Source organism: Podarcis muralis, chromosome 3, assembly GCF_964188315.1.
Source record: "Podarcis muralis chromosome 3, rPodMur119.hap1.1, whole genome shotgun sequence".
In the NCBI taxonomy this organism is placed as follows: Eukaryota; Metazoa; Chordata; class Lepidosauria; order Squamata; family Lacertidae; genus Podarcis; species Podarcis muralis.
In genome coordinates, this window is record NC_135657.1 from 71,074,568 (window position 1) to 71,099,385 (window position 24,818).

The window sequence follows — 24,818 nt, forward strand, 5'->3', positions numbered from 1 at the left end:
TGAGCAGCCCAGGCAGGCAGAGCAGGCTGACTAGCCAAGTGAGTTAGCATCATGGATGGTGGCTGGCTCGGGTGAGCAACAAAGGAACAGGCAGGACAGGACGGGAACATACTCTGCTGCCACTGCCCACCTCACCTGTCACCCCTTCCTCCTGTTAGTGGCAGTGACAGCAACAGCAGGATGAAGGGTAGGAAGGCCTTTTCTCCTTTGTTTCTTTGTCCTGCTGCTGCCACCGAAGAGGCGGCAGTGAAGGAGAGAATATCTCCTTTCCGTCCTGCTGTTATTTGCTACCATTGCTAGTTGGGAGGGGACAAATGTGAGAAAATATTTCTCCCCTATGTTGCTCATGTTCTTGACCTTCCCTCAACAGTGGAGGGGGTCTAAGGGGAGGTTTGGCAAGGTCAATGGGGAGTGGGATGGGAGGTTTGGTGAGGAAGGTGCACTCCCAGCTGTCCTTCCTGCTTCTCTTTCAAATCTCCATAGTTTAAAGGAGTAATGTGGGGTGGGGTGGGGGGCTGAAAACCCTTTGTAAGCCTCCCTTTGCGATGTTGTCAATAAAATCTTCATTTGGAAAAGCCACATTTGTTCATTTGGCTTAACATTATGTGCAAAGTAGGTCCGTGTGAAAGCTGACAAAACAAAGTTACTCATCTACAGTTTGATTAGCTTATCTGCACCAACCTCACTTTAATTCAAAGGGATAACAGAGTGACTTTTTGTGGAAGATTCTGACTGAGCAAGTTAAAGATGGGCTCCCTTATAATACAGTACTTGCATCATATGATAAAGAGAGACAGACATTACTCACGGGGTGTTATTAATAGCAATTAATTGTTTTGCAATTATATATGGGGGGAAACCAAATTCACAGGTGCCACCTTTGGGACCATCACGCCAAATCCTGTGGTTATATTCACGTTGGTTATCTATCTAAAAACCAAATAAATAAAAACACAAGCCTCATGTAGCAGAAAAGGTGGGATATAAATGTAAGAAAACAGATTAAAAATAATAAATAAATAACTCAAAGAGTCCACTAACCTGTTTGTTCAGTACACCTCTCACCAGCTGTAGGTGAAGCTCAAGGCAAGCACACTCATATTTATAGATGTTCACAAAATACCCAAGATGGAAATCAAATCGAGGGCGTCTGTACATGATGTCTGTTACAACTTGGGCCAAAGCAAATCTTTCTTCTGAATCTAATGCATGTTGATATGCTTCAAAGTAGCTATTAAAAAGCTGAAAATAGATTTAAAGCAAAAATATGTAGGTGTTTTTTTTTTATTTAAAAAAGATAATTTCTATTTTTTTTAAAAAGGTAACTTTCCCTATTTCACCTTTGTTAATTTAGTCAGCTATGTTTTATGTGGCTTAGCCATTCTGGGGGTTGGACTTTGGGAAAGAGGAACCTTAATTTCCACAAAGGAAGGGCTGGATGGGCTGTGGAACAGGAGAGTTAAAATGCTTCAAGATAAAATGTTTTGTAATGCAAGTTCTGCATTTCAGATGATAAAAACTGAGTATAATTTAAAAAATCAGCTTCATATTCATTTAATAACAATGGAGCATTCAGATTAAAGTGATACTTAGAGTAAGACCACTGAAAATCAATGAAACATTAGTCTGATATTTGCCTTGGATTTTGTCACATCTCACACTTTTAGTCTCTGAATTATGATAGGCCTGGAAAATATCCAAACCAATTAATTTAAGTTTTTCAGATCCATTATAGCTATTAGAGCTGCATAAGATGACTGGGCGAAGGGGGATATCAAATACTGTATTCCAAAAATGCTAATGATTGCTGTTTGCAAGTATAGTTTGTTTGAATAGTCCAACACACAAAGAGACCCTAGGCAACTTTGGAAGGATGAGAAATAATTTTAATTTTAAAAAAAATCGAATGTAACAGGAGCTCAGATTGGTTGGTTTTTAAAAATAATGTGGGAATATATATACACCTGCCATTTATTTTCTAAGAAAGCTGTTTCACAAGTCCAAAGGTCAAGGATTACTGCAGATCGATCCACTGATGCATGAGCCCAGGCTGAGTAGTTGCTATTACTGGAATCACGGCATGCTTTGTGACCTCGAAAAGGAAAAAACAGCACAACAGGCATTTCCACAGAAACCGGCAAGCTAAGGAAGAACAATGCCTACTTAACAAAATGCGGCTCTCCAAGGCTCTCTATCTGGCTCCAAGGGCTCTCCCAAGCCACACACAGCCCACCAACCTTGTTTCACAGCCTCTTAAGTGATTTTGCTTGGGTGAGATGAATGTTTGAACTGTAATGATACCTCCTGCTTGCCTGGATGAAGGCTGGAGAGATGAGTGTGATAAACCTCTGGGTTTTACATTGCTGGAAATAGGGCCAGATTTAGGTTTGATGAGGCCCTAAGCTACTGAAGGTAATGGGGCCCTTTATATGTCCAGCTGTCCTTTGTCAACAACAAATTGTCACTGTTTCTTGTGTTGAATATATGCTATATGGTAATTTATGGACCTAATTACATCATAGGAGCCTACACAACACAAACACTGTTGCTGTATATAGGTTTTATTTTATTTGTTTTTTCATCTCATATTTTGGAAATGTAGATTCAGGGTTTTTTCCTTTAAATTTTTTGGGGGCCCCCAAGAGAGAGGGGCCCTAAGCTATAGCTTGTTTAGCTTATACGTAAATCTGGCACTGGCTGGAAAGAAGCTTGCTGCACAAAAGAGTGACATCCTCTGGCCCCACCCACCACTGACATTCAGCCCTTGGAAGGTTGCCCACAGGGGAATGTAGTCCTCTACTTGAAAAAGGTCCCTTGCCCCAGTCCAGCAAGTATAGACTATACACTGTGATATGAGGTGCCTAAACGTGCAGACCAGTGTTTCCCAAACTTGGGTCTCCAGCTGTTTTTGGGCTACAATTTCCATCATCCCTGGTCTTTGGTCTTGCTAGTTAGGGATGGTGGGAGTTGTAGTCCAAAAACAGCTGGAGACCTAAGTTTGGGAAACACTGACATAGACCTCAACATTTATTTATTTATTTAATTCCTTTTTATTAGTTTCATTTCATTATACAACACCAAACATTAAAACAACAAAAAAGACAAAACAAAAGAACAAAAAAGAAAAGAAAAACATTGCATATCATAAAGTACCAACAAATTAAACTTACAATAACTAAGTAACACAACAAAAATTGACTTCCCTTCAGCTCGGTTTTGGAATATGTTACAAAAGGTTTCCTATCTGCAGTTTCACTTTCTTAAATCTCTTTACGTCACGGGAGCTATATCGAGCCTACTGTGATTTTTAATTTTTTTACATCTGTTTCAATATATGTCATAAATTTATTCCATTCATTATTAAACTTTGTACCTTTTGGGTTTCTTATTTTCTGTGTCATTTTTGCCAATTCTATATATTCAAATAATTTAGTTTGCCAATCACTTACAGTTGGGATTTTGGATGTCTTCCAATTTTGTGCTATTAGTGTTCTAGCAGCCACTGTTGCATATTGGAAAAGTGTTTGGTCTTCCTTTTTAATTTCTTCTCCAATTATCCCCAAAAGGAAGGCCTCAGGTTTTTGTGTGAAGGTATATTTAAATATTTTTTTTAGTTCATTGTAAATGGTTTCCCAGAACTTTTTGATTTCCTCACAGGTCTCAACATTTCACACAACCATATGAAAACAGTCCAGAGTCCCACTCTGCTAGGCTGGCTCAGTAGCTGACAATAAACAGCTTGCTATAAACAAAGTCAGGCACCCTGGCCGAGATTTTGGGATACCAACTTTTGGGCTGGTGATCATCCTTGTGAATGATCATTCCCATTTGTGCTCCTTTCCCCCCTCTCTGTCCTTCTCATTTGCAGAAGTGTACCAAACTGTGCTGATTCTTACCTTTCCCTGCCTCAATGTACTGGGTTGCCACAAGCAAAAGCTGCTTTTCTAGCTCTTTCAGGTCCTGGAGGGCTACATCGTACATCACAAAAGCCCCTCGCTGATCCTGGGTGTGAACATACATGTCTTCTGTGGTGTAAAAATCATCATGGTTTTCTACCTCTGCAAACTCCATAAACTGCACACTGTGAACCTGTGCCAGGGACAGATTAAAAATAAATACATGATGAAGCCTATATTAGAAGTACCAAATAAAACAGTGCATGTACATGTGGGCATGTGGGCACATGTACATACATGTGTGTGTGTGTAACTTTCAAGAGTTTTGTAAAGGTATGGAAGAGTTTGACCTGCTGTAAACTTGTGGAGGAAGATTCAGTTCTGATTGGCAATGAGATTTAGGAGTGGAAGCAGTGTATCTTTTGTGAATTTCAAGCTGAAGGCAGATTTTGAATGTTAAAAGTCTGACCCATCCATAGAACAGATTGCTTTAAGGCTGCAAGACTAAGCATGCTTGCTGTTGAGCAAGTCCCAATGAGATCCATGGGGCACTTCTGAAAATACACGATTAGGGTAGTAATTCTAGTAATGGGGGAGGCTGCAGTGTACAGGAGGGAGACTTTGTGCATGTGTTTGCTGCATTTATTTAGTTAGTGAAATTTATACACAACTTAATTTTTAAAACACCCTCCATGAGTAGTTTACATAAAATTGTATAAAATAGCCATTTAACAATAGCAATAAAAACAGACAAAAACAGTAGATAGAATAAAATTATTTTTCAATTGAAAAAGAAAGTTTGAAAAGCAAATGTGCACCAGAAAATTACATAACAGGGTAGCCTGGCTAAGCAAAAAAGGCTTTAGCTGGCATTGAAAGCAATACAACGAAGGCATATGCCTAATGTTAATTTGTCTGCTTCGACCTTTGAACAGAGATAAGAAATCTATAACTCTGTGTCAGATGTGGAACACTCAAATGCGTTTCTGCAGAAGGCATATGGCTTTGATTTTATGACCTGCACTTCATCAGCTTGGGTAAATACAGCTTGTCGTAAATAGAGCTGGGGTTGTAAGGAGACTGGGGATTCCCCTAAATGCCCCCATATGCCATATCCTCTAACATGCAGGACCTACTCCATATATATATGAAGCTGCCTTACACTAAGCAATTCTCCAGGGAGCTGGAAATGGCAGGGATTGAACCAGGGCCCTTCTGCATTCAAGGTCAGCTGGAGCACCCGTTGACCTTGGTGCCGCACCTATTTTATTCATGTGTCTTTCTATGAAGCTATTTTACAAAGTACCCAAATGCCTCACCTTATAGTCAGCTGGTGTGTAATGCACATAGGGGTGTGAACCAAGACCACCATAGGCACCTCTGCCCCCTTTGGCTGCATTTACCCAACAGGCATCTTCAGCAGTGGAGACCAGATGGCCGGCACTCAAGGCAAGACCCGAGGTGCTGATGGTTAGGGTTCTTTCAACAGATCTGAAGTAGTTGAGGATGCCCAAACAAATTCTCTAGTACAAATGAGACGGTTACGATGAAATAAAAATAAGTCTTATTATGTACAGTCTTGCATAATTTGAATGTGATTTTTCTTTTTACCTGCAGCTCTCGGATTTGCAAGTGACGCAAAAGGAGGAGAGATAAGTAGGCTCCTTTCCTCATGGGAAGCCCCTTGCTGTCGGCCTCCATGTCCTCATCTAACCCCAGCAGCTGCAAGGTCGTTGTGTAACTACATTTTTCCCCAAGAAGGAGAAATTTAATTAAATTACTGTTCCTCAAAGAGATTCTCAGTTACATCTAAATTGCATAATCTCTTTATATTTGCTTTCTAGGAGGTAAAGCTCCTACTGTAATCACTCACATGGAAACCTCCAGAACAGAACAACATTTAGAAGGCCCAGGAGAGTGTGTTAGTGCAATCACATTTAAGGTGGTGCCAGTGAGTACACATATGCAGGGGTGGACCTTGATAATATGCTGCCCAGTGCGAGGCCATTTGACGCCCTCCCCCCAATCCTTGTGGTACCGCCTTAAACCAAGCTTTGGGAAAGAGGTGTGAGGCTCTGCCAGGGTCCTAGAGCCCTCCCGCTTCCTTCCCAGGAAGTAAGTTGGGTAAGTGCTTGCACAACACTGGAAAGGAGACAGGGCAATTTGAGAAGCTGCCCTTCCATTTGTGTTTTGACAGCTTTGGTACAGCCCATTCATTTTTAGCATTAAACATAAGCATCACACAGAGGAAGCGGCAATATTCATTTCACCTTGTGTCTTTTTTCTTTCTTGAAAAAGTGGAGGTCTTGTTAAAGTTGGAGTGTCCCATTTCCTTCTCACCAGTTGCCATGGTAGGATTATCAACATTATCACTGGTTTGCTCCTGTCCATATTTAAGGGCTAGTTATTATAGACACACACAAAAGTTTTCGTTTTCAAGATTTTTGTAACTATAAAATTATGAACAAAGAAATCCTTACATCTTGGCCCACTGGTTCTCTTGTTGCTTGTGCAACTTGTGACCCATCAAAATGGCAAGTACAGCAGCAATATACGGTGACCAAGAGATCAACCTTTGCTACCTACTAAGGACTACAAAAAAGAAGTACCAAGCAGATTTCTCCATTCTATTCCATTATTTTCCAAGGAGGTGGGTGGGATCCCTCTGTCACACATTCTGAATTGTATTCAACACAGGACTAAGGACAATGTTTTGCCAGCACAAGGATTCTTCTTACGCAATGGAACATCCTCTTCCATTTCTCTTCCTGCACTCCCCCCCCCCCGCAAAATGTATTCTGGATTTCTCCCCAACCTCCAAACATATTTTGGGATTTCACATGGCACACATAGGGAAGGAAAGAGAGAGAAACACCAATGTGCTATTATTAATCCTTGCGCTTTGTTGACTGCCACCCTATGATCTATTCAAAAGCTAGCACACTGCTCTGTGATTTTTAGTCTCTTCTAACAAAAGTACTATGTTCCTTTTTGGATTTTCACAAACCATTCACAAAGCAGACTGAGAATCTCTTACACTGCCAAAGTCACCAACAAACAAAGAAGTAACTGGTGGTGGTGGGGTTGTATTTTGGAACACAGACCTTCCAAGACTCCATTTGAGATATTAGTCAGACATGCATCCTAAACGATGCTCTCAACTTTCATGAAACCAACCCCACGGAGTGATAATCTTATTGTCATGACTCATATTGTCACCCGATTGTCTGAAGTAATAAAAAGGCAAGAATTCGGTGGTGGCATTTTATCAGTTCCAACTATTATGAAGCAAAATGCAAGTCATCACAAAATAAAGCAAGGACAGCAGTTTCGTAAATACACGGTAGTCAAATGGGAGCTCAGTTGTCACATAATATTAGAACTTACCCTGAATTGGAGGATCCTCTTCAAAAGTAACAAAATTCATTCCAAAAGAAAATGTACACAATCCCTATAGAGACCTACACAAATTTCAGTTTATAAAATCTTCTGCATATTTACCTGATGGAATCTGGAGTTGTGGTAAATCTTGTTCCAGATTTGATCATATTGTTGTGAATTAAAAGAAGGTGTAAAAGTACTAAAAGCCGATGTCATTGATCTTGGCTCTAGCACTGCAGATGCTTGCTCCTGAAGAACCTCCATCACCTGTTCTGGATTGGAAACCTAGTTTGCCACAGCAACATATTTTGACTTTTAGCAAAACCAGAAGCCACAGTTCAGATAATATAGACTAACTTTGTCTGGATCCAACTGAGTGATTTGAAATTTCAAGGAATGGCAAATAAGTTTAGACATAACGTAAGAGTACTTAAAAACAACAACACTACCCCACTATAAATCGCAAAGACAAAATGTGAAAATGAAAGTTCATGGTGTCCTGAGTAAAAACAGTCTTTGGAATCACTGACTGTGGAATTCTTTCCTGTTAATGAGCGTAGATTTTTAAAAAAACTTCATCCTGAAATATCCAAAAGGGTTTTGATTCACTTAAATTAAAAATAAATAATTTGACGTAAACCTGCTACATATCACACAAATTGGAGACAGGTTTGATAGAAGTGGATACAAGTTAGAAATATACCAAGAACCTTGAAATGCAAAAAAAATGGACGTGGGGAGTGGAGAAACAGTTACTCAGCAGTTTTTATTACCTCTAAAAATTTTGACTGAATCTGCAGCAGTTCATCAACCTTCCGATGCTCCAGTTTCCTGAACATTTTTTGCTGCCATGGATCTTGGTGAGGTTTAATCTGCTTGTCAGTATAAAACCATGTGTAAGGAACATAAAGAAAACACATTCCTCGTCCTAATGCAGCACAGGTGATTGGGACATATTGAATTGTTTTGTGTGCACAAATTTGCACATACAGGAACTAAAGAATGCTTTGCATGAAAGAAAAAACTAGCACTCAGCAGATTTGGGTTTGATCCAGGTGTGCCAATGTTGTACAGAAATGAATGTGTGCAAAGATCTTACCATTTGCTTGCTGCTCTTAGTGCTAACCACTTGTGGAAGGGATGAATCCAGCCACCCCACTACTCTGTCCAAAGATCCAATCAGCTCTGTCAAAGGTAGCAGCCAATCATATTTCTGCACATGCCAAGTTTCTGGACAAGGGCCTTTGAACTGAGACCATTTAACCCACTTCAACTCAAGATGAGTACGCATGGTTTGCTAATGAGAAGCTGGGAATTTAGATGCTTTAGAGCAGCTTCATTTAGCCTGAGCAGACAATTTATCAGATCACCCAAATGCAGTTCTTATTACCTTTATGAAAGGAATCCAGTTGGCTCTCTTTTTCAAAGCCATGTTGGGGTCTCTGATACCCCAGGTTTCCGATCCAGGAGTTCCAGCATCATAAACAGGAAATGTTCTCATTGTCTGTTGTTTACTGAAAATGCTTCTAAACTCATGCATGACCTAAGCATCCCAGGAAAAAGATGCCCTACTAGTAAACATAGGTTTCCACTGAGCACTGCAAAATAGTTACTATGTTAGACAGTTCAAAGAGAGGAGTATGCACTTACACTTCATTGAACAGCATAATTAATTTCTATTGACTTAAAATGGGATTTAATTGTACTTATATTACTCTGATCTTGCCCCAAATTCCTTACTATTACACTTTGGAGGATCATAAAAAATTCAGGAGGGAGATCATTATAGACTTAACTCTGCTGATATCAAAGTAAATAATTGGTTGAATTGTTTATTCTTTTAGCTGTAGACTTTCAGTGGGAGGAAAGGGACCACATCAGTATACATATTATATACATTAATATAAGAGCAACCATTAAATTACCATAGAGAAAAGTTCCATCTCATCAGCAGAATGCTTCAGGTCTTCCACATCATAGTTGATACGAAATTTAGAAAGTAAAAGTCTGAGTTGAGGCTTTAGTTCCTCAATTTCTGCAGTGTGTTGGGGAAGTGTGGCTTGGAATCCTATAAGAGGGCAAGAATAAACTGAAAAGATGCATAAAACAAACTTTGTAATGCTGCCAAGTTGCCTTCAGGTGAATTTATGCTTCTGGTGGTGCATCATTATATATATACAATATTACACCCCCCCCCAAACTATTAAAATTACAGTAGGCCACTGAGGAAGACTGGAGTGGTGGAAAAGTATATGGCCAGCCTTTTGAATGGCCAGGTTGTAAGCCTAAAATCGCAAATAAAAGGATGTAAATATAGTTGGGCTGCTGCAAAAGTCTTGGCAGCATGAGCTCCCAGTTTTGTATTCACCTAACAGTTGAAACACAGTTCAATAGAACGACTTAAAAGAACTGAGATTTATATGCCCCTGCATTCCAAAGTAAGCGTTGGCCCATCTTCCCTAACTGGAAGGCTCACCCCATCAAGAACCACCACAATTATGAACCATCACAACATTTTTGTACAATATTCATTAGCACGTGATAACCCCAGATGACAATGTTACCATGTATGACAGTATATCGCACCAAAATGAAGCACTGGGCCAGACACTTCTATGTCATCTCCTATACAGTGGTGCCCCGCAAGACGAATGCCTCGCAAGACGAAAAACTCGCTAGACGAAAGGGTTTTCCGTTTTTTGAGTCGTTCCGCAAGACGAATTTCCCTATGGTCTTGCGAGTTCTTGCGAGTTTGTTTCCTTTTTCTTAAAGCCGCTAAGCCGTTAATAGCCGCTAAGCCGCTAATAGCTGTGCTTCGCAGGACGAAAAAACCACAAGACAAAGAGACTCGCGGAATGGATTAATTTCGTCTTGCGAGGCACCACTGTACATTACATCCGTCTGGATATGTGGGTTTATGATTTGGTATGGACCAGCGCTTGCAGAGAGATGCACACCCCGTTCCTTATACTTCTACATATATTGGCAATTAACATGAACCTACACAGCTGTCAGTGTCTTGTGCTAAGTGTTGGAACTGCTATGACTCTATTTAACCTCACAGAGGACACTCCTCTAAACATGTGGATGTGTTTTGTGGTGGCCCAAAAAGTTGTTGTGAGATGCACACCCCAAATTCCATATTTGTAACTGTCTTCTGGGGTCATAACAAAAAATGGTTACATTTGAACAGCAGAGCCCCCTGCTATGAAGATATTTGGTGAGTCAACACTTATTTTGGGTTGCACGATAAGCCTCAGTTCCTTATTAAGTGTTCTTGTTGAGCTCAATTTCAAACTTTACTAATACAGCTTGAGAACTAGTAACCAGTTTCTGTCTTGTGCTTTCAAGACTTTTGCAGCAGCCCTTCAAGGTATCCTTTTGTTTCTGACGATAAACTTCTTCCAAGTCATACTATGAATCCCAGATATTACTATACCACACAGGTGTCCTTTGTACAGTAACTCATTGACACACCAAGAATTTTAATCACCATGCAACAACTTGCTAAAGTTCAATAAGGCTCCTGAGGATCTGTAGAGTTATATGTAATCTAATTTGTTATCTCACTGCTTGGCAGTAATGGGCCATCTGTGTCCCTATTCTACACTTGGCTCTATCTTAGCTTTTAATGTTTTGCTTAATCAATTTTCTGTTTAATCTATCAAGCTTAGATCTATAAAGCGGACTGAGTTGGAGACCTTATTTAATATAACACTATAAAACAAATGTTCCTGGACAACGCATCGCTGAAAGTAAACAGCAAAGAAGCAAATCATCGTGATTAACTTTCTGTCTCCATAAAAGTTCATTTCCTTTCAGAATAAATGCCCAGATGTTGTCTGCGTATATCTACATATCCCCACCTGGCTGCTATCCTGAAATGGCCTTTGCTTAGATTGAAAGGTTGAGAGAGTGGAAGGACTGTATGGTATGCCCTTGTTAATGCTCAGATTGTAGAAGTAGGATTACAGGAAATTTACGGTATACTGCCCTATACTGAGCCAGGTCACTGATTCATCTTAGCTCAGTATCGTTTGCACTGACTAGCAGTGGTTCTTCAGGATTTCTGACAGGGTTTGTCCTTCCCAGTCTTACCTGAAGATGCAGAGGGCCAGGGACAACCTGCCCATAAGGCAGACTAAAGCAGCTGCCTCAGGTGGCGGAATTCTGTGTGGTGGTGTGATCTTGTGAGAACTCTGCAAGATCTCATAAGACTTTAACAGAAGCTGTCACTGCACAACCCCAGTAAGTGAGGCTTCAGCAGCTGTGGGATATCTTCTCATTTCACCTCAGGTGGTGAAATGGGACAGGCACCCCTGCCAAGGGCAGAACCCAAGACCCATTGGCATCCAAAGCAGGTGGTCTACTACTGAGATATGGCCCGTCTCCTTTGTCTCTAATAGGAGACTGTGATGCTTACACAGCTCAATCCCACACACCGCACGTAATTAGCAATGAACAGAAAACAAATGGGGAGTACTCTGTATTTCCCTCAGCATCAATATAACAGTTTGCATGCTTGGAAAATGCAATATCCCAACAACAGAAGGGAAACTTGGGGAAGACAGACCACATGCAACAACTGCAAACTAATGCCATATTGCTGTATTGTACAACGAGGCCCTAAGGCAAGTGAGGGCTATTCCTTCTTACCATCTGTTGCTGATGTGTCAGGGTGAATAGAGAGCTGGATACTGGGAGACAAATATACAGTTTTGCCAACAGCTTTGAATTTATCACCATCACCCCAGACAGGATGTCTGTTAATCTCCATTCTATGAGAGATAGGCAAGTACTGGAGTACCTACAGAGAGGAACACATATTTTGCATTTAGTGTTTGTATTGAAAGCACAAGTGGGACCCAAAGGTTCCATAATTAAGGTCTTCATTTTTACAGTCTATAATTGTCATCTCACCTGAAGGTAGTTATGGATGGTCTTAAGTGAGTGCAGGTGACATACTAGCCACTGTGTGTAAATAGCCAGGTCTTCTTGGGTCACTAAATTTGTAGGATTTTCCTTTCCTGCCAGGAAGTTCTCCCGGGCACTTGACAATCTTGCTGCCCTTTGAACAGCGTCATCGTACTCCTGCATAATATGAGCCACTTGTTTCTAGGGAGATAGAGAGAAGAGACATTATTTTCTCAGAAAGATTAATTAATTATCTAGAACATCCTTGCTTTAGCCTTTCCCTCCGCAGAAGGAGTCTCAAATCAAGAACAGGAATGTGCCATTTGTGTGTGGGGGGGGGGGGGAATGTAGTCCTCTAGATAAAATCTGAAAAACAATGTTTTGGAAAGGGTTTTTTTTATAAAAAAAAAAGTCTTCAGAGCTTTTCACTGTATGGAGGTCCATGCACCAAGAAATATTGAGAACACAAGACTCTTTTAATAGACATCTTCAAAACCACCACAGGCTGCTGACATCTTAATAACTGGCATTGCTGATATGGTCCATGTCCTTTTAACAGTCCCCTGAGCCTCTGGTTTTCAATATTAAAACTGATTTACACATGGAAGAGGCACTTATGGTATAACTTCCATAGATTTTGGCACTTCAGATTATCAGGGCACCAAATCTCCTATTTGTAATAGTTACTATGTACAGTTCCTGCACATAGAAAATTAGCATAGCAGGGGGAAAGGTTTTCACAGTCTTGTTTTCTACAAACAGGGAAACTTTTATTTCTTGATGAAGCAGCAGTACCATTATTATTATTATTATTATTATTATTATTATTATTATTATTATTTGAAATTCACATTAGCTCAAAGTGTTTGAGAGTTGCCATTGCTGTGCAAGCAGCAGTGCACATGCTTTATTATGACCAAGTGCAAGGATAATATTGCAACAGGGGCTAGGCAGCATCTTTTTGCAAGTGCATGATAGCCACTGGATCTGGGTTTTGAGCTACACACTGAGAATGAGGTTGCCATAGAGGGCTGTCACAACTGGATGCTGCCCATTGTGATTAATTATGTATAAGGCACATAATCTTGCACATAACGTTAACTGAGCATTATAAGGTGAAATTCATTTATACAGAAAGAAAACAATGGGTTGTATCCATACATATTCAGAGTAGACCCAATTGGATTAAGTCAGTTGCATCTGTTGATTTTAAGGGGTCTATTTCCAAGCAGGACTTAGTTGGATTCAACCGTATGTACATATTTACAGTTCTGTCCCCTACTTGCAAATGAAATCAAGCCAAACACACAGCCGAGCTTTTATTACACACCTGGGAGGAAAACCCATGTTCCTATTCCAACTCAACAAATCTGTGATTCTATTTTTAGCATCTGTGGCACTATGAGATTAGCATACCTGGTACAAAGGATAGAATTGCTCAATAACACTGCTGTGCTGACAAAATCTCTTCCATCTAAGCATGTGTAAATATTTGCTTTGGACCAGCTGCGTGATTCTCTCTGTAAAAAACTATACAAAAAGCAACAGATTTTATAAAAAAAACACACACAAAAAACACAGTGGCATTGTTTCCAGAATACGGTACTTTTATTTGTATATATTGTTATAGATTTATAGGTGCTGGAATTTATGAAAGGTTTTGAGTTGTCAAAACTAATTTCCTTCAGGGAAATGGCCAGACCCAAGTGTGTATCAGGGAGTAGTGACCTACTGATAAGCCTCTTCTATTAGCACATGCAAAATATTGAAAAGGAAAGGAATGGAGAGGCGTTTGAAAAACAGGAAGCAGTATGGAATCATCTGTCCAAATGGGGCAAAGCAAAACATTCCAGTGCACTAGAATGAGTCCAAAGTAAGACCTGGGTCAGGGGTCAGGAATCTTTTCTAGACCAAGGGCCACTATTTGCAACCATCCAGAGGCCACATGCCGGAGGTAAAAAATGGGTGGAGCAATGGATATTATTATTACCTTTGTACAGTAGGATATGTTATGGACACACACAATTCAGAAGTTTCTCCTCTCCATCCCACAGGCAACAGACACATTCACAGTTCAAGAACAGGGCTTCTTTCAGCTGGAACTCACCGGAACTCAGTTCCAGCACCTCTCAGGTGGGTCTCAACAGAACAAGGGAGGTGTTTGCGGCACGTTCTGGCATTTTTTCTAGAAAACTATCACTGTTCAAGAGTCAGGGTCAGGGAGGGCATGGCCTTCAGAGAGAGGATGTAGCCTGGGGGTGGACCCCAAATATTTGCAACAGGCCTGAGGGCCACTGGGCCTGAGGTTCCCCACCCCCAGTCAAAGTAATTATGTGGAACTTGGCCCATATTCTCCTGCTCCCCTGTACAACTTCTGTGGGGAAGAACACATATAATCATATTTTGTATCATGTAAAGTAGCAATCACTCTTGCTCTGCTGCTGTTATGCTCTCCTTGCTTCTCAGTAAAGCAAGAAGCCTGCACTGGTTTCCTCTGGATGACAGGGAAAGCAGCACACTGGAGGCTTATGATCTGTTTATATATATAAGCAGAGCACAACGGAAGCCAAGAGAATCCTACTTTAGGCAGATACTAATCCTGTATCAGATCCCCAAAGCACAGAAGTCACAAGGCTAAGCAGCTGTTTGGAACCTGCCCTTTTTAAAGCTAAATCAAACTAAAGTCTCTCAAATCTCTCTCTTTCAGTGCCTCTTTGCACAATGCAGAGTAACTGCCTTCTTTTCTGCCACACAGAACAGCTTGCAGAGCAATGATCATAGACCACACCCTGCAAATTGACTGATAATTAAGGGGAAACATCCTTAGTCATTAACTCCTACCTGGGAATTATCAATTGATTATTCCTGGCATTTGATAAGCAATAAGCTGAATGAAACTATGCCCTTGCCATCAGATGTACAGGATATTCCTTGTGCTGCTGCTGCCACCAACTTGTGAGCATACTAAATATTGGTTGTAGTGTTTGTTAAAAAAAAAAAAATTCTATGTAAAGGCACCTATTTTTATTCACAGACATAGCTGTATAAAGTTTCATTTCATGTTTGCCCATGATAGCAAATTCACACTGAAAAATGCCAAATGAGTCTTCAAATCACAAACATGACAAATATTACCTGGTGCAGTAACAAAGGTAAGCTTTCAAATGTATATTCTCTTTTTAGACAGATCTCTAGCTCCCTCTGCATGAGATCAGCCTGAATTACAAGAGGCTTTGCCTCTGCTACCTGTAAATGAAGGACAGAAAAATAATTTTGCTCTGAAATTAAGTTCTGTACGTGCAAGACACCCTATGTGCAGCAGCTGAGTTCTACACATGTCAAAAACACTTTCATTTGAAAGTTTTGAACACTAAAGCTGTTTTTAATTTCATATTCTAGAGTGGGTTTCAGAGGTCTGTGAACCTAGCACAATTTTTTCCCAAAGCAATAAATTGTGTGTGTGTGTGTGTGTGTGTGTGTGTGCGTGCACATATTATTCTGAGAAGGGAGTCCAAAGCTTTTATCAGAATTTCAAAGGGCCCATAACCAACAGGGGGTTAAGAGCACTGTGTTAGATTAAGATGAAGACCCTAGAAAGGTTGATTGAGATCATAAATATATTTCCTTTTCCAGAATTTCCCCTCTCCTTTCTCAGTTCAATAGAGTGTTTGTGATCCCATGGGGAAAGGGACATACTACGGTTAATATTCTTCATCCTGAGTCCCTATGATAGGGAGAACTTAATTACTGAATTAAAGAAAAAACACTGCTAGTTAATTATCACACCACTAGACTTAAAAATCCAAAAGGTTACTGAAGTAAACACTGGAGGCCATACTGTTAGGCCAAATGGGGCACTGCCCCACCAAACCAGACCCCACCTGCCTGCCTTCTTATTTGCATAAAAGTGGCTCTGGCTGTCAGCTTCTTTGAGCTTGATCTCGGGACTCATCTGCACTGCACCTGAAAATCCATGTTTTCTTTTTCGATTTGTCCTTTGCCGGCCTCTGCACGTCTGACTGCTTTGTGCATGTATAACCACCTGGAGGCAGGGCTTCAAGAACTACACGTGTTCTACTCTTTTAGCTATTCTTCCCACCTCCTAACCATCTGCTCTTCAGTCTGTCCATTCTTTATTCAACAGGACATGTGCGTGCACACCCAGCAAAACACATGTGCTGTTTCTTCTCCCCTGCCCCCCTCAAGTAGAGGAAAGGACAGAAGGAAGTAAAGAAAGCACCTGTCTCTCTCTCACACTGTCTGGAAAGGAAAGAAGGAAAGGTGTTTCCAAGTCTCCACCCCCCCCCCCCTTCATTGTTTGTTTGCCTGGCTGTAGTACTTATGAGTACCACTGATATTGCACACATCTGGTTTTTCCAAAAGAGCTAATTAAGTGTGTGAGTTGTAGCGATGGGTTAATAAAACACAACTCATTCTGTCTACAGCACCTGCAGTCACCAGCCAGCCGGAAGTTAAACAGGGTCACTCCCAGAAGCAACAATGAGAACTGGAGTCGTGCAGAGAAGGCGGAGGCAGCAGAAAGGTGGGCTGCAACCAAACTGCAATAGTGAAAATTCAGTGGGGGAAACAACCACTGGTGCTACTTTAACAGAGGATTTAAAAAACCTTTCCATGTTACTACTGGTTAGTGAAAAGGCAGGTTTTCACACTAAGGAAAGAAACATTGATGTCGTCCTCTCAGTAGGAATGTCATATGGTTATTGGAAAACATTTAACTTAAAAATAAATAAAGGAACAAGATGAATTAAATGACATTGCAGATGAGCCCTCATTGTTAACCTTATAGAACTCAGCAGGGACATGAATAGGGGCAAATCTAGAATTAGTTGTCATGGGCTCTGGCTCCACCTACTGTTGGCCTCCTGCCTTCCACCCTACTAGTCTCAATGGGCATCAGACACCACTTTAATAGTGCCAGATGGATCCAGACCCTTCACAGCAGGGACATGATTAAGAAGGTCTTACATGCTCTTACAAGCTGCACTGGGCTTATTACTGCACTCGTATCCCTCAATTTATTTTCCTGTAAAAACTATAAAAGCTGAAATAATAAAATACAGATTATTTACTAAAAAGATTGAACTTCAGGCTTATCCTAACCATACTTACTCAGAGGCAGGCATCACTGAGTTTAGTAGGACAGGTAAGCACGAGGCACAGGACTGCAGGATTACCTAAGGTTGGTTTCTCTGAGACTTTTACGTTATCTAATGGGGTATTTTCACACTGACATTTTCACCACTTACTTGTAAACATTTCTTCAGCGCCAATTCCCTTTCTCTTCTGAAGTAATCAACATCCTTTGGGAGGGGGACAGAGCTATGAAAGATTACCAAATTTCCTTTAGAGAAATGTAGAATTAGCAACAAAATACTTGAAAACAATGTGGTTCTAGTATTCAGTACATTAGTCAATCATCTGAAAAACTTGTAAAATTCATATAGTTTATGCCTGCAGTAGTTATGAATACACTGCCACCCTGCCCATGACGACTCTTTCATTTTTGCCCATTGGCAGATCCCTGCTTTTAGCAAAATGGTCTTCTAACACATTCATAAATCACAAGCAGCACACCAGAATACATATTGGATGAATGGATATGCAGCAGGTGCTCTCAGAAACTAGATTCGGGTAGATTGACTGGCCATCTCCTTTGGAAGAGGTTCTCTGTGCTGAATGGAGTCATGCATTTTGAACAAAGCATTAACGTTTAGCAGGATTCAGTCAAAGTGACAGTTTTCAACACCTTAATCCATTTAATTTCAATGGGTGGTTCATCCCACACTTTGAGAAAGGAGAGCAGGACAGAACTAGAAAGAGCAAGCCAAGTTAGCAATATTTATGGGTTTTTAAACTAAAGTGAAAATGAGTACCATGCTACAGGTTGGGCCTGAGAAAGCTGAAAGCCACCACACAGTAAAATTAATGTATGATAAATGCTACATATGAACAGACCAGGATGCTGCAATCATCATCTCAAGTCCTTCTTTGTGTGCCCCCTTCCATGGAAGGTCTTGAGAGTGGCGACTGGTGTATGAGCCTTTTCAGTGGTAGTTCTTTGCTTGGGGAATGCTCTCCTCAGAGAGGCTTTCCTGCTGCCATGGTTTTTAGGTGCTGGGCAAAAACATTTCCTTTTCGTTAGGGCTTTGGCTTTTAATTATCTATTATCTTCTTGTGTGGGTGGATCGTTTCTAGTTGTTTTTTTTTAAATAGAATCTTTATCATGAGACTTTATCATGAAGCTAAAATAACAATTCAGTTTTTTATGCTGGTTTTAATGTATGCATGTGTTTGCTTAAAACACCGTGAGTTGCTTTGTGTTGCGGTAGCAAACAAACGACTAATAAATTTAATACATAAAATAATAGTTATTATAGTAACAGATAGGCATCTACTCTTGCAATTAACAAACAGTTAAATGCATGGGAGTTGCATTGAAACAGAGCAGTTCATTTACACTAGAACCATGTTTCTGTCTGAGGAAAATAGCTCTCTTTACCAGTACCGTGTCCCCTGCAGATCCCCATTTCCCTCTATTTCTGTCTTTAGTTCTTCCAGCTGTACAGCTAGTTCCTTTTCCACCTGCTGGACCCTCTCAGTGGAAGAGATCTTGTAAATTTCATCCATTTTGCCTTGATTCACAAAAAGGGAATATTGGTTAGTAACTCAGCACGGCTATAGAGCCACAGATTTCCTAAAGTGTACATAAATATGAATTGCAATATAGGACAAATACACACACACCCTTTGACAGGAGAACTTTAAAAACTGATTTAAAAAACCAAGTATCTGTTTTTTATACTTTCCCATATGTGTGTGCACACTTCATTGCTACAGACACTTTCCCCTCAACCTGGAAGGTACTGGAAGTGACCGCACATGGTTGGGTAAAATGTGAATGAAATGAAAGTACTGTAAAGTAGAAAAAGTTCAGCTCTCACCTATGTGCCTCTTCAGATTCCACCCATGTGTAGTGACTGACCAGGAACAAGACCTTGGGCTTGTAGTAAATAACTCAATAAAGATGTCAACCCAGTGTGTGGAAGCTGTAAAAAGGCAAATTCTATGCTAGGAATCATTAGAAAATAAAAGCTGCTGATATCACAATGCCATTGTGGCAAATATATGGTGGAACCACATTTAGAATACTGTGTACAGTTCTGGTCCCCTCACCTCAAAAAAGATATTGCAGAGTTGTAAAAGGCTGCAGTATTTGGGACCTTTTAGTTTACAGAAAAGTTGAGTAATATGTGGAATGATAGAAATTTATAAAATTATGTATAGCATGGAGAAAGTACATACGTAAAGTCTCTCCCCCCCCCCCCCGCCATTACACTAGAACTGAATGAAGTTGAGTATTGGAAGATTCAGGACAGGTAAAAGGAAATAGCGTCCTCATTCAGCAATAGACAAAGCAATAATGGCCACCAGCCTAGACAGCTTTGAAACAAGATTAGACAAATGCATGCAGGAGAGGCCTAGCTATCGGTGGCTATGCTCTGCCTCCAGCGTTGGAGGCAGCAACACTTCTGAATACCAGTCGCTGGAAAACCACAAGAGGGGAGAGTTCTCTTGTGCTTGAATCCTGTTTTGGGGTTTCCACAGCCATCTGGTTGGCCACTGTGAGAACAGGATGCTGGACTAGATGGGCCATTTGCCTTATCCAACAGGCTCTTATGCTAATCTGAACAAACATACATTGCAGAGGCAAGCAAACTAAAACAAAATGGTTATTCAGTTGACACAGTCAAGCATGGTGGTTTATTTCAACCAAGGTAGGATGTTGTTGTTGTTGTTGTTGTTGTTGTTGTTGTTGTTGTTATACTTCTAAAATCTGCTTCCTGCTTCCTGATAACAACCAGAGGCTGTTTTACACACTAATAATTGGATACTATTTTTCTATGGCACCAGCATCCAGACCTTATGGTGAACCAAGTTACCTCAGGAAGAAAAGGAATGGGTTGCTATTCCTGTAACGGTCACAGAAATACAAACTCAGGCCTACAAAGCTTTGCAGTCATATACAGTAGCCCATGTCGGGGGGTGGGGAGTGGGAGCCATGAACTCTCTTGCTTTATGTTTCCTGTATTGGGTGGGGTCGTGTGTCATCAGGTCACATTACATGGCTGGTGAGCTGCATTTGGTTTAGTGTGTCAAAATGTACAGATTTCATGAAATACTAAAGTAGGCCCAATAATCTGCCTACATCTGTTGCCAATAATGACACGTGCAAGTCAAAGTCCTTCCTTCTGTTTCGGCTTAGTGAAATGACACTATTTATATCTACATAACATTTTCCTCAAGGAGCTCAAGGTAGTGTACATGGTTCTCCCCGCTCCTCATGCAATTTATTTGTAGAACCACCCAGTAAAGTGAACCGAGTGGAAATTTGAACTCAGGTCTCCTTAATCCTTGTCTAACACTCTTAACTACTACACCACAATAGGCCTGGGTGATATATCAATTTATTGCCCAGGACCGGTATGAGGAGCAGACTGTGATGTTGGCTTCACTCAGCAGTATATCGCTGGTGAAACCGCCAACACTGAGTCCCTCTGCTAGTGACTTCCTTCAGCGAGCGTTGCTGGCAGAGGGACTTGGGAGTGGCGGCGGTTTCACCGGTGATATATCGCTGAGTGAAACTGCCATCCCTCTCTGCCCTCATACTGCGCAGAGGAAAAAAGCTGCATCAGCAAGGTATCGCTACAGCTTGTTCCTCCCTCTGCATATTTTTTAACTGCTCAGCTGAGGAGTGTGCAGTTGCCGCTCCCCTCCAATCAGTTAAAGGATCCCCCAATTTTCCCAATTTTTCTGTTTGCTAAGAAAATTATGTGTCTATGGTTATCTACCGCTGGTGATGTTGAAAAGCTGATCTCGCCCAACCCTGCACCAGAACAGGTCCCCCCCCCCCCACCCTGCCACTTCTTCACAGCAGTGGCTAGCCCTAGTAGCATGGGAAAACATGATTAAATAATCCAAAAGGCCACCACTTCCACCAGTCTATGCTGATGATCACATCCAATTATTCTCTTAAGTGTATGACTCCATAGTCCAGTTTCCCATTAACTCCTGCAGTGCTCATACGAAGGCTCAATTTTTGAGTTGCTTGGATTGCATTAGTTGCTGCCAAGAAGTCATGCCACATAAATCTCTGTCTCATGGTAAGTAACTTGTGTGAACCTGCAGCCACATAGTACAGGCACTTTTCATCTATGAGATAGTTAACATGCCCTGGAATACATTGCAATGTGAAGCATTTCCATAGGAAGGTAGAAAATTGCCCAAACCACCCGGAGGCTGTTTACCACACAAATTGAAAACATAATGTGATATATCAAAAAGAATGACGCTACCCACCAACAGCATACAAATCATTCTGGCTTACTTGACCCAACAAGCCCTCCTCCCCTCATAAAGGCAAACAAACCCCATTGCAGCCAACCACAGACAACCAACCATACCCTGGGCCCGCAACCTTTCTCACTACCAAGGAAACATAACAAGCGAATAGAAAAAGAACCTATCTAGTTGGCGCTGATACGAGACCACACACGTACATTGCAAAAAATATAAATCTCACCACCACCACCCCTCCTCTCGCCCCACCGTCTTCCTGACCTTAAGCTGTACTCAACACTAATGTCTCATAACAAATGTAACTGATCTGTAGAAAAGTCTGCAACTTGGGGGGGAAAAGAAAAGGTATGTACCTTTGTAAACCAAGAAAATCTTTAATAATAATAAAAAGACACTGTCCAAGGTAACGCACAAGACTGAGAGCCGTGTGTTTTTTTTTGTGTGTGTGCATTTGTTAAACCAAAGTAATTTTCTTATGGACGCAGCAAAAGACAATGAGCAGCTGCTACTGCTTTTTTAAAAAGCAATTTTCCACACGTTTTCTTTTTTTAAAACCTAAACATGCAAGCTCTTACTCGAAGCACCGTATCTATTCCATGGTACATTGTCTCCAAGGTCTGGACCTCAATTATTTTCTGAAATTATAGCTGATCAGTTTTACTCCCTCCTTTAAAGGCCAAAGACATGATTGAACAAGTTGAATTAGTAATGAGATTAAGATCAGCACTGTGAAATAAGTGTATAAAATTTCAAAGGATACATGATTAATGACATCAAACTTGTCTACCAGCTTAAAAACACAGCTAGTGAAATGCCAGTTGTTATGGCTGGGGGGCGGTCAGCAGAAAGATTAAGGAAGAGAAAGTGGGGTAGTAGACAAAAAAAAAGGTTATTTGTTTTGATTTGGGAAGTCCTTATCCAGTCTATCAGCCAACACACCTGCACAGAAACTAAAAATACAGTTTTAAAGCTTTTAATTAGATTGAAGAAATCATTATTCTCCCCTTATCTCCATGATTATTTTTTAAAAAATATATTTTTTTTAATTTAAAAAATAATAATTTAGTTTTGATTTAGTTTGCCAAGGGAAGAGCTACATATTGGCTTCTGTGTCAGCTAACAGAAAGCTAACTTTTCTTTGAAAATTTTATATGCAGCAATTACAGCATGAATTAATAAGCAAGGAAAAGAGTTTAACAGACTGCACCTAGCGCAGTATATGTGATAAACGATAAACTGATTTATTTGGAATTATTTAAAATGCTTTGCCTTATCTTAGATCTCACAGCTTGAGAGCAATATGATACCTGGTAGGAAAAGCAAGGTCGCAGCCTCCCAAGTGCAGAAGGTAAACAGCCTCCAGCAGAGCAAAGAGAAGCCCTGTTGTGTTACTGGAAACTGTAGCAGCAAACCACGTCTCCCACAGGTTTCTATAGCTAGTGAAATCGAACACCGAAGTAGCAACAGAGGCATTCGTCACTGTGCTTGTGCAGGCCGAACTGTAACCATAGCAACCTCAGCATGCATACACACAATCCACTGAAAAAGAATTGACCATGCTTCTAAAACTAATGGGTGGTGCACTGCTCCATTGCAATGCAGAATACAGGAGCTTTCCACAGAAGGAGAGGAACAAATACTTCTTTCAGCCCTGGAGGGCAAAAGACAAAGTAGGCATGCAGACAGTTCTGCTACGAAGCTAAATAAAGTAAAGGTAAAGGTACCCCTCCCCTTACGGGCCAGTCTTGACAGACTCTAGGGTTGTGCGCCCATCTCACTCAAGAGGCCGGGGGCCAGCGCTGTCCGGAGACACTTCCGGGTCACGTGGCCAGAATGACATCGCTGCTCTGGCGAGCCAGAGGAGTGCAAATAAGAGGAGTGCAAAACCTATTAGAATATTGACTGCAATGATGGTGTAGCCACATTTTATATATATATAAAGCTGTTAAAAAGCATTTTGCTATCAAACATTAATAATTATATTCAATAATCACATTCCCCTTACATGACCCGACTTCACCTGATTTCCCACAATTCTTCTTTCTGCTACAGTCTCCTGCCCCACATACGAAATCAGAAGGTGCACCAACTTTCAAGAGAGGCTTTTTGGAGGGGGCATGAAGAGGGCTGAAATGTGGATATTCCTCATACCTCTGTCCCTTATTTATTTATGTTAGATTATTCATATCTTACCCATATGCTAAAGATCTCAGGGTATACAACGATAACTTCAAATAAAATATCCATATTCATGAAATCGTAGAAGTAGGTGGAAAAACCCCAGTAAAAAGTTTAGAATACCACACATCTATCAGTTGACCACCGCTCTATTACTTGGTTTGGGACTTTAATTTAAAAAAGCAACTCAGAGATTCTTCGGGTGAAATCCAGAATCTATCTGCCACTGGAACAGGCACCATTAGTGGAACAGATTGCTCTACCCCCTGCACTCAACCAAGATGTACTCCTAATTGTTAGGGGAGCCTCTGAAACATATTTGGGGTGTGTGCAGGGAAGAGAATAAATCATGCTACACGCCCCAAAGTCCACTTGTGCTGGATGTAGCCCAATGGATTGAGGACTGGACATCTGCATGTACAGCATTTGCTGCCCCAGTCAACTACCTACTGAGTTTGAACATGAAACCTCTCACAGGCAAATAAAGAGTATTACAAGCCCAACACCAACTGGTTAAGTTCATTACCCCCTCCCCCCCTTTCACAAGAACCAACCCCTGGACAAATCCCGGGCACCTCATTGAGTTCTCAAGTCATGCAGGGCTGACACCTAACTATTTCTGTTGAATTTTATTTTTTCTTGCTATACATTAATTATCCTTTTTCTCAAAACAGAAAAGTAAATGACTGAAAGCTCTTTAAGGTGAAGGTACCCCTGCCCGAACGGGCCAGTCTTGACAGACTCTAGGGTTGTGCGCTCATCTCACTCTATAGGCCGGGAGCCAGCGCTGTCCGCAGACACTTCCGGGTCACGTGGCCAGCGTGACAAGCTGCATCTGGTGAGCCAGCGCAGCACACGGAACGCCGTTTACCTTCCCGTCGGTAAGCGGTCCCTATTTATCTACTTGCAGTTAGGGGTGCTTTCGAACTGCTAGGTTGGCAGGCGCTGGGACCGAATGACGGGAGCGCACCCCACCGCGGGGATTCGAACAGCCGACCATGCGATCGGCAAGTCCTAGGCGCTGAGGTTTTACCCACAGCGCCACCCGCGTCCCTTTAGATTGCTGTTAAA

At 41.1% G+C, this 24,818-nt stretch overlaps 1 protein-coding gene across 12 annotated transcripts in view; it reads right to left on the reverse strand.

Annotated features, from left to right (window-relative positions):
• Positions 1 to 19,970, reverse strand: part of LOC114593298 (uncharacterized) — a 54,462-nt gene extending 34,492 nt beyond the window's left edge. For 10 of the 12 annotated variants that reach the window (XR_013392279.1, XM_077926101.1, XM_077926098.1 and 7 more), the window contains exons 1-18: positions 19,154 to 19,970; positions 18,712 to 18,844; positions 17,459 to 17,531; positions 15,327 to 15,437; positions 13,608 to 13,721; positions 12,198 to 12,392; positions 11,934 to 12,084; positions 9,203 to 9,366; positions 8,668 to 8,820; positions 8,051 to 8,149; positions 7,398 to 7,562; positions 6,167 to 6,279; positions 5,508 to 5,637; positions 5,216 to 5,419; positions 3,897 to 4,089; positions 1,965 to 2,092; positions 1,042 to 1,242; positions 809 to 930 (exon numbers count right to left, since the gene is read on the reverse strand). Coding sequence is in view for 11 of the 12 variants with exons in the window: in XM_077926101.1 (XP_077782227.1) it covers positions 809 to 930; positions 1,042 to 1,242; positions 1,965 to 2,092; positions 3,897 to 4,089; positions 5,216 to 5,419; positions 5,508 to 5,637; positions 6,167 to 6,279; positions 7,398 to 7,562; positions 8,051 to 8,149; positions 8,668 to 8,820; positions 9,203 to 9,366; positions 11,934 to 12,084; positions 12,198 to 12,392; positions 13,608 to 13,721; positions 15,327 to 15,437; positions 17,459 to 17,531; positions 18,712 to 18,839 (2,444 nt within the window). In the remaining variant the exon portion in view is untranslated. Of the gene's footprint in view, positions 1 to 808; positions 931 to 1,041; positions 1,243 to 1,964; positions 2,093 to 3,896; positions 4,090 to 5,215; positions 5,420 to 5,507; positions 5,638 to 6,166; positions 6,280 to 7,397; positions 7,563 to 8,050; positions 8,150 to 8,667; positions 8,821 to 9,202; positions 9,367 to 11,933; positions 12,085 to 12,197; positions 12,393 to 13,607; positions 13,722 to 15,326; positions 15,438 to 17,458; positions 17,532 to 18,711; positions 18,845 to 19,153 lie in introns of those variants that run through there. The other 2 variants (XM_077926097.1, XM_077926105.1) reach the window with 2 other exon arrangements.
• Positions 19,971 to 24,818: the final 4,848 nt, after the last annotated feature.